This window comes from Patagioenas fasciata, chromosome 6 (genome assembly GCF_037038585.1).
Source record: "Patagioenas fasciata isolate bPatFas1 chromosome 6, bPatFas1.hap1, whole genome shotgun sequence".
Taxonomy (NCBI): domain Eukaryota; kingdom Metazoa; phylum Chordata; class Aves; order Columbiformes; family Columbidae; genus Patagioenas; species Patagioenas fasciata.
Genome location: NC_092525.1, coordinates 24,238,115 through 24,247,154, shown reverse-complemented (window position 1 = coordinate 24,247,154; position 9,040 = coordinate 24,238,115). Strand labels below are relative to the sequence as shown.

At 58.7% G+C, this 9,040-nt stretch overlaps 1 protein-coding gene across 2 annotated transcripts; it reads right to left on the bottom strand.

The window, feature by feature from the left end:
- Positions 1–1,234: 1,234 nt before the first annotated feature.
- UAP1 (UDP-N-acetylglucosamine pyrophosphorylase 1) lies at positions 1,235–8,706 on the bottom strand. 2 transcript variants are annotated; one of them, XM_065842593.2, is made up of 10 exons: positions 8,381–8,706; positions 8,094–8,298; positions 7,107–7,282; positions 6,654–6,826; positions 5,350–5,543; positions 5,043–5,186; positions 4,468–4,656; positions 3,978–4,025; positions 2,061–2,127; positions 1,235–1,795 (listed from the first exon to the last, which is right to left on the bottom strand). In XM_065842593.2, exons 1-10 carry the CDS (start codon positions 8,694–8,696, stop codon positions 1,703–1,705), a joined length of 1,605 nt encoding a protein of 534 aa, XP_065698665.1. In that variant the 5' UTR covers positions 8,697–8,706; the 3' UTR covers positions 1,235–1,702. The 2 variants fall into 2 exon arrangements, with proteins under 2 accessions (XP_065698665.1, XP_065698666.1); XM_065842594.2 differs by lacking the exon at positions 3,978–4,025.
- Positions 8,707–9,040: the final 334 nt, after the last annotated feature.

The following is a 9,040-nucleotide window of genomic DNA, read 5'->3' as shown; positions in this document are numbered from 1 at the left end:
TGCCTGTGCCCAGGCTGCCCTACGTGCATGCCGGCACAAACACCGGCCGGCTCTGCTCCAACTCTCCTGCTACCTGGAACTGGTGCTCAAACAACTTGCCAGCAGCCAGCGCTGCGTCGCTCTATCCCAGGACCTCATGCAAAGGTGTTGGTGTGCAAACAAAGCCAAAAGCCCAAAGCAAACACCTCCCCTGCACCCTCCCAAGTGCCCAAGGAGCCAACTGGAGCGGTGATCCCCCCAGGCTCATCATGCAGCCCCTCATCCCCTCCGGCGCTGGTCCTGGGGCCATGTGCATCCCCCCGACGTGGGACATGTGTGCTCCTGCTGCTGCCCATGCCAAGGAGGAGTAGCTTTGGGGGTGCCTGCTCACTCTGCAGGGAGCAGAGATGTCCTTTCCCCAGGGCGGTGGCTCCCGGGGGCCGCAGAGTCGGTGGGCAGGGGCAGGCGGTGGCGCAGACCACCCACATACTTGCACCAGCTCCTCGCGTCTGCTCTGGCCCCAGCCCAATCCATCTCCCCCGGGACTCACGGCCGCCAGCCTGCCTGGGCCACACACAGCCCAGCTGGCCCGTGGCGAGCCAGCAGCAGCCACCGCACCAGCCAGGACCCCCCGTGTGGCTCTGGCTTCCCAGGCATGCTGCCAGTGGAGCTGAGCGCTCGGCTGAGCCCAGGGGTGCCCAACAGCCACTGTGGCACTTGGGGGACTTCATGACGCCCCCAGGGGGAGCAGTTTGGGCCCCATTCCCAGCCTTGCAAGGGAAAATCCCTCCCCAGGCGGCTGCGGGGAAGTGGGAGGTTGCGTCCCCCTACTCCAGGGGCTGTGGTGGGACTTGGGAGCAGAAGAGCCAGAGGAGCACTGTCTCCCCTCCCGAACAGGAGAGGAGGTGCAGAGCTGCTCTGGCGAGGGCATCAGGACACCACAATTCAGGACAAGGGGCTCAGGCAGGAGCCTTCCCTGGAAAAGCCAAGGGTATGCGGGTACACAGTGCTGCTGGAGGGCACCATGCCAGCTAGTTTCACCCTGAGTGCTCCGGCAGCGCAACACACCTGCCTGTTCCTACCTGCTCAAGCTCTACCAGGGTTCGCAGAAATCCATGAGGAAAGTGCAGCACTCTGTTTCCTCCAGAAACACCAAAAACGAGCGTCACGGGCCAGACGACCTGCCTGCAGCCCCCCAGGCAGCCACCCCTGCCTCTGCGGAAAGCCACCATCACTAAACTACCACCAGACCACAGACAGGAGAGGCTCAGTTTAATTGGGAGCTTCCAGTTGTGCAACATACAAAGGATGACCAAAAGGGAGGACAGGGGCAATGACAAGGACCCTATTAAAAAAAATAGTAATGTAGATTTGAGAAAAATAAAAATTCAAGATTAACCCCAGCCCCGTACCATAAAAATCCTCTGCATATACAATGACTATTACTATATACATGTTTAAAAATAAATGCTCACAGCCTGGAGTGCAAAGAGTAGCGCCATAGCTGTGCTTCATGGCAGGGGAATCCATGAAGTGTTTGGTTTTTAAATTAAAATATAAATAGAAGCGTACAACATGCCAAGAACTGCGTGGGTTACATCCTCCTCTGCACCAGGCCAGAGCAAGCAGGACCAGCCCCTGCCTCTCACAGCTATAAACCTTCATGTGTCCGAATTCCCAGCCCATCAGGTGGGACAGGCAGCCCAGCTTGGGCATGTCATTGCTACATCCCATTCTTCACCAGCTCGTGGATCCCGTCCTCGTCGATAATCAAAGGTGCACGAAACTCTCGGTCCTTCACGTACTTTTCCAGACCCTAAGGGAGGACAAAGTAGCTCGTTAGTAACACACCACACATCATCTGCTCTGCTGGTCTGTTCAGCTGCTCACAGGTGGCTCTGGTCCTCTCCCACGCTAGTGGCTTGCAGGACACTGCCTCGAAAAGCTCCACAGTGAATTCAAGCTATGCTTCTGTGGCTTACTCCCTCCCTGGTCAGGGCTCCCCATGCATGCCCCGCCAGCCTCCCCACCCACCCGGTTCCTCTGTGAGGGCACCCGAGCTCTGGAGAGACAGTACTCACTTCTCCACCGTAGGAGATGAGGGGAGAAATTTCACACTGGATTGGCAGGTCATTTGCATCCTTCAAGCTGCAGATGAAAAAAAACCCAACAAACCAACAACATAAAAGGAGGGTTATCCACATCCCGTTGGGGGTGCAGACAGGGTGCAGAGATCAGGGCAGCTGCCAGCCCAGGCAGACCCCAACAGCACAAAGCTGCCCTGGGTTAGTCAAGCCTTGCGTGCTCTCCACAGAGGTGTGAGCTGAAGTTTAGATACCAGCAGCAACTGAAAGAGAGATTTATCTGCATTTTTAATGAGAATCTTGGTGCCTTGCGGCACCTGTGCCCTGCACCACAGACCCCTGTGTTTGATGCTGCGTGCAAGCTAGTCACCCCTTCCTCCTCCTGCATCCTTGGGGTGATGAGAGATGCACTCACAGCACCTTCCTGTTTGGCTGGTCACAACAGGTCTTTTTTTTTTTTTTAAACACACTCCTTGCTCAAAGCACAACCTGAGGATACAGGCTAGGTCTGTCTGTTCACTGAGAAATACACCCCGCAGCACTGTCTGCTCCTCCTGCCTTTGCCTCCGAGATCAACTGTCTCGGCTTCTCTGCTCCGCGCAGAAGCCTGAGGTGGTGAGGACAACGGCAGTGCCAAACCAGTGCTGTTCCTGAGAACAGGACAGCAGCACTGCCACAGAGGAGTCCTGACCCCACTCCTGCTATCACCAGCATCTGCAAGACCCCCTGGTATGCTCTGTGGATCTGATGGCATGTAAGGCTGGCCGGGGAGCACAGCCACATGGAGCTGATGAGGATCTACGGCAGCATCTCCATGTCTGCTTGCCATGGCAGCCAGAGCAATGCTCCCTTCGCCCAGGTGGAAGCTCCTCCCTTCTGCCACACACTCGGCTCAGCTCCCTCCCATCCCAGCTATGAGTAACTAAAACCACTCTCCCATCCTAAGCCAGCCTTGCACTTGTGTTTACCTTAGAGTCAGATTTGTCTCAAGATAACAGTGAAAAAAAAAGAAGTGCCATTAACTGGCAATTATGGATAAACACAGGCCAAAGTGCATCCTTTATCCAACATTATAACTAGTGTGATGGCCTTCTTAGACACCTGAAAACAGTTGGAGGCTTGAATTAAAAACTGAGAGCCAAGGTGTATCCGCCAGAAAGCAGAAGACACAACTTTTCCTGATGATGGGCAGAGGTAACAAGCTTGGTCTGCCAAGTCATCAACACTCACCAGCTCTGAGTATCAGCCGCACAGATGTGCCCTGTGCCTACAGAAGGACACACTGCTGTTACAGAAATCCCTGTAACACTTCTGTCAACTTTCCCATTTACTTCTGTTAACTTCCAAACACTGAGCCAGGGGCTTTCCCTGGTGTCACAGTCCGGATCTTCAAAACTCAAGAGCTGGAGTCAGAGCACAGCTGGCTGCATACGCTGATATTTGCGCATGCTACATCAATGCCTGCTTGTCATTTACTTAACGTTTTAAATCCCATTTCAATCTGCTGGGATGCCTGGCCGACACCGGGAGATGGCGGTTGTCTCCAGCTATGAAACTGGCTGAGATCAGCCCAGGCTGTGCTGTGGCGTGAGGAATAAGGCAGTGTCACCAAAGGGATGTGCCAGCATGTTTCACAACAGTGTCCCGCCCAGCTGCCTCTGCAGAAAGGAGCCCTGGGGGGAGCAGATGCTGCTGTTGCCCGTCACCAAGAGAAGCAGCACCCGTGGGTCCAGCAGTGAGACATGCCCCGCTCCCAGCATGCGGCCCCAAAACCTGGTCCCGTTAGTCAGTACGGGTGTCCGCTCACCAGCACGCACCCATCGCGGCCACCGCAGCCTGGCACGCTGCTTCGCCCGCAGCCCGTTAGTACCTAAGCACAGCCCCGCCACCATGCATGTTGCACGGTATAGTTACTTGTCATTGACATCTGCTGGGGTGGCATCTGACCTTCCGTTTGTGACACTACATGGGAATAAACACGGGTTAGCAAGGGTGGGGAAAAAAAGAACGAGCAAGACAAGTCTGGGGTTTGCTGTTCTACAAACAGGCGTGGCAGGAGGTCTTTCATTCGAGGGATGCCACAAACCCAGCCTGGCTGCTGCACAAATCTGCTGGTGTGCTTGGGCTCCCTCCCTGCACAGGCAACCTTGGCTGTGCAATGGAGACCCGCAGGATTCAGTTCACAGGGGCTGAATCAAGAAAAGCTCCTGCTGACTGAGTGAGCGTCCCTCCTGCAGCCACCACCCAGCCCGCACCTGGCTTTGCCCCACAGCCACCTGGGAGATGGGACCCATGGCTGGGGGCTCCAGCAGTGCTGATTTCAGGAGCACTGAAATGGAGAAGGGCTAGGGACGGCCCAGTGCTCTATAACCAGCCCAAAAAGGATGCAGGAACAGCAACTCACCGAGGGATGGCAGGGACACGTGTGCCGTTTTCATCAACAAAGTGCCCTCCCGCATTGAGGACCCAGCAGTGGTGCAGGGACATCAAAGCATGCCGGGCTGTGGTGGGGTTGTCTTTGCCATTCTGGCTGTCTGCGTTCTTCAAGGGAGAAAATTCATCCTCACGCAGCACCTCATACACCACGAATTTCCTGGGGATAACAGGGCACAGGAGGATCAGGTTTGGGAAACATGGCCATTCCCTGTCGCTTCAGCTTCTCCCATGCCAAGGTGGCTGAGCCAGGGCCACAGTCCCCCACAGCCTGCACCCATGGGCTGTAGGATCAGGAGGTGCTCCTCTGGCCCAGAAGCAGGACTCAGCCAAGCAAGAGGCACACAGCACCTGTCCTTCTCACTGCTCACACCCCTGCTAATCTCAGGGCACAACTGTCCATTGCTGCTGAACAGCACAGGAGCCGGCATCCTGTCCTGACCCAGGGCACAACCAGCGGGCACAGCCCCCCGTCCCCCTGAGACTTCCAGAACTGCTGGAACAAGAGCCAGCAGCCTGCTCCCTGTAGAGAGAAAAAGGGCGTACTTAGAAAACTGGAAGATGTCGAAAACAAACTTTTCCATCTTGATCCCATTGGGCTTCTCAGGTTGGATCAGCTGCCCGGTAGTGATGTCCACATGTGGGATCTTCTTCTCAGCTACATGGTGCTGCAGCTGTGGTTCATAAGTGCTGCAACGGGTCAAGAAAGAGCCATCACTCACCAGAGCAAGGCACATCTCCAGCCCCTGGCTCAGACACGGCTGCGGCAGGATGGTTGCTCTGCCTGGACCCCCAGCCACCCTGGTGCTCCTCCTCTGTCTGGCATGGCAGCAGCACCCCGGCAGGCCCTTACTTGACAACATCTTTGAGGAAGGCGGTGGTGAAGAAATGATTGGCGATGTTGCCCGCATTGAAAAGCAGCCGCCCGTCTGGGCCTCGTTTCTGGGCAGTGGCCAGAGAGATCTCACTGTACTCCACCACCTGGTAGACACCATCCACTCGGCACACCACGCCAACTGGCTCCGTGGGGTTCGTCTTCTCCACCACCTGCCCAAGAGAAGCACCGTCAGGGAAAGACCCCCAAAGCTTCACACTTCAGATACCTCCGCTTGTATCTAACAGTCCCCATGGAGATGTTCTCCCGCAGAGGAGAGCAGGGTTAAGGCAGGGATAGGAATGCTGGAGCCCTCTCCTCACAGTGACCAGAGGAAAGCAAGATGGCAGGGCCGGGTGGCAGGGTGCCAGGCACACCCAGAGGCAGGATCTGGCACCAAGCCTGAATGCGGATGGCAGAGGGCACAGGTATTTTTAGCACCCAGCTTGCATGTGAAAGCCAGCTTGCTGTGCACAAGTAGGAAGTTGCTGGCTCAGCACAGTCATCCCCCCACACCTGACCTCCCTCTTCTTCCCCACACCCAACAACGCTTCCCTCTTGTCATGCCCCCCACTCTAAAATCCCTAGCCAGCAAAGCCACCACGATAGCATGCAGGGACATAGGACTTTCTCCTTTCTCCACACTTCAGTGTATTTCCTCCTTCTCTCGCCTGGGTCAGAAGGAGGAACTGCTTTCCCTTTCCTAGCCTGCTCTCTGAAAGCTTCAAGGTCAGCAAGCCCTCTCACCTGTTTGCCGGAGCCAAGCCCAACGCAAACACAAACACACAGCCCCTTTGGCTGTTAATCCAGGCTTTCAGCAAAGCTTTGGGCATGCAATGTCCTACCCATGAGACACAGGGCTGGGCTCAGCATCAGCTGCACCCATGGTGTCCTGATCTGGTGCCCAGGACGTCACAGCTGGGGACAGGTGGCAGCCTGCAGCAGGGATCCCAGCTGCCCACGGTCCCTGCAGCCACCCAGACAATAGCTGCCCCGTGTCTGGGTGGGAACTGGGCAGCCCCGTGACGCTTTCCAGCAGCTCTCAGCCCTGCACAAGGCAGGAGGGGAGCAGTGCCAGGCATCCCTGGGGATGACAGACCTGAGGGGCAGGTGAGACTCTGGCATCACGTGCTACCCCACTAGCAAGCTCCTATGTTTAAATATCCTTCCTGGCTCCAGCAAGCCAGCAGAGGAAGGGCAAGGAGTCAGGGAAGCCAGGCAAGGAGAGGACAGATGTCAGGCTGCTCCAGGGAAGCAGTACATGCCTGCCCCTGAAACCATACCTTGGCTCCACAGTCCGCTCCCTTCTCCAAGCAGAACCCGATGAACCTGGGGTCAGCCACCTTCACCAGGATGTTGTCCACACAGTAGACGTGGACACTCTGCACACCCCTCTGTTCCATGTCGTCCACGATGCTGTGAGCCCCCAGGGCCCGGTACAGGCCCCCGTTACCATCTGGGGAGGAGGGAAAAAAAAAGTGCTGAGGCCACAGGAAAGCCTGGCTGTCCCGTTAGACACCCGTGCTCATCTTCCTTCCCCACAGAGCCAGGGTGGAGGGTCCTCCTTCCAGCCATACCCCACCCTGGTCCTCCCCACCAAGACAGACACCTCCCAGCTGCGTCACTTGTGGGCCACGTCAAGCTGCAAGACTACCCTATGCAGGCTTCAGCTCCAAAAGCTTGTCCTCAGCACATCTCACCCCCCCCACCCCTCCTGCCAACCCCATGTCACCGACCTGGTGCCATGGCAATCTTGCCCTTCTCCTCCAGCAGGATTTTCCCATCAAAGCTCAGGGCAGGCAGCATGCCCTGCTGGAAGAAGATGACGTTTTCTTTCTTCAAACCAAAATAGCGATGCTTCAAGAAGAACTCCTTGGTGGACTCCATAGTCCGGCCACTTGTCATGATGTACCTGCCACAGTGCAGAAGAGACCCAATGAGCAGGGAGGCACAGCAGGGTCTCACACTCCTCGTCCCAAATGCGAGGAACCACTTTGGCCTGTAACACCCAGAAGAAGCTTCTTCCCCCTCTCCAGATGCTCAGAAGGATCTGACCCGCTGCAGTCCCACCTCTTTGGCAATCCAGCAAAGGGCTTCATGCCTCCTTGCAACACACATCTCCATAACCCCACCACACCCTGTGCAGTGGGTGGGACACACAGCTGAGGCAGCCAACTCCTGCTGTGACACCAACCTCTGGCTTGCAGCACCACCACAGCCCCTGGCCTCCCAGACCCCGCCTTGCACAGCTGCTGTCCTGTGTGGCAGACTGGCCACAGGTGACATGACATTTGTTCCCAAGGGCTGTAGGGTTGAGCCTGACAACGTGGGACCTGCCAGTGCTGCCCTCCAGGCTTTGACCCATTAACTCCAACGGGCTATTGCCATGGCAATGGTGTCAAAACCATCTATGTCAACCCATGGGTCTTTGGGTGGTCAAGTGGGTCTGCTGCAACCCATGGGTCTTTGGTCTGCTGACACCAACTACGCTCCTTGATTCACCAAGGCCAACCAATGGAGCTTTGACCCAGCCAACACCAATGAGGCAACATCAACCTACAGACCCTTAACCCACCAACACCAGTTGGGCTGCTGCCAACAGGGTCCTGCCAATGCCAACCCACAGGACCTTGACCCATCAACACCAACGACACCCCATACACTTTTTCCCAAAGCTACCCCAGTGGACTTTATCCCACCACAGCCCAGGGCAGGGTGCTTACCAGGGGATGTGGCAGGGGGTACCGTGCTGCTCCTCTGCCAGCTGCTGCAGCCGCTGCAGGCGCTGGGCCTGCAGATGGAAGAGGGTCTTGCGGGAGGGCAGCCCCACGTCGCACATGCCCTTGGGGTAGGGGACGCCGAGGCGGGTGCCCTGCCCGCCGGCCAGCAGCAACACAGCTACGCGGCTCCCCGCGATCTCCGCCAGCCCTGCGCCCGGGAGAGAACACACGTGTGGGACCCGCCGCGCCGGCCCCGGCCCCGCGCCGGCCCCGCCGCCCCCCGCACCTACCGCGGCTCTCCCAGCGTGGCAGCAGCCCGCGGTCGCGGGAGGCGCTGCCCAGCACGTCCCGCGGCACCGGCTCCATCCGTGCGTCCAGTCCCGCCGTCGTCCCGCCGCCGCCGTCCCCGCGGGCGCGGCGGAAGAAACAGTTGATCTCGGCCACGTCCATGTCGCGCAGCTCCGCCGCCAGCGCCCGCCGAGCCGCGCCGCCCAGCTCAGGCCAGAAGCGCAGCACGTGGCCCTGCCCGGCCGCCGCCAACCGCTGCCTCAGAGCCGCGGCCCCGTCCCCGGCCGCGTCACCGCCTTCCTCCCCAGCCGCCTCCATCCCCGCCTGCCGCCGCAGGGCCGCCGCGGTCCCGCTGCCCCTTTATAGCCCCCCGCCGCCGCCAATGGCAGGCGGCGGCGGCACGTCCCGCACCCTCACTGGCTGCGGGGAGCGACGTCACCGCCCCACGCCACGTAGCGCCCGCCTCCAGCCCAATGGGAGTAGCGGCCGCTGCGGCTGGGCGCGCGCCGGTGGCTGCCATGGCAACGGCCGCCACGTCAGCGCGCGGCCCCCGTGCTCCCGTGGCCGGGAAGGGGCCGGCCCGGTGCCCTCGGGGCGGGGAGCGGAGCGGGGCTTCCCGTAACAGCCACGCCCCGCCCAGCTGCTCCGCCCTGGCCCCGGGC

Coding starts and splice junctions, on each gene's coding strand:
- UAP1 (XM_065842593.2), bottom strand. CDS start 8,696: ATGGAGGCGGCTGGGGAGGAAGGCGGTGACGCGGCCGGGGACGGGGCC. Junction 4,026..4,467: donor CGTGTCCCTGCCATCCCTCG/GTGAGTTGCTGT, acceptor ATTCCCATGTAG/TGTCACAAACGGAAGGTCAG. Junction 2,128..3,977: donor CCAGCAGATGTCAATGACAA/GTAACTATACCG, acceptor TTTCATCTGCAG/CTTGAAGGATGCAAATGACC.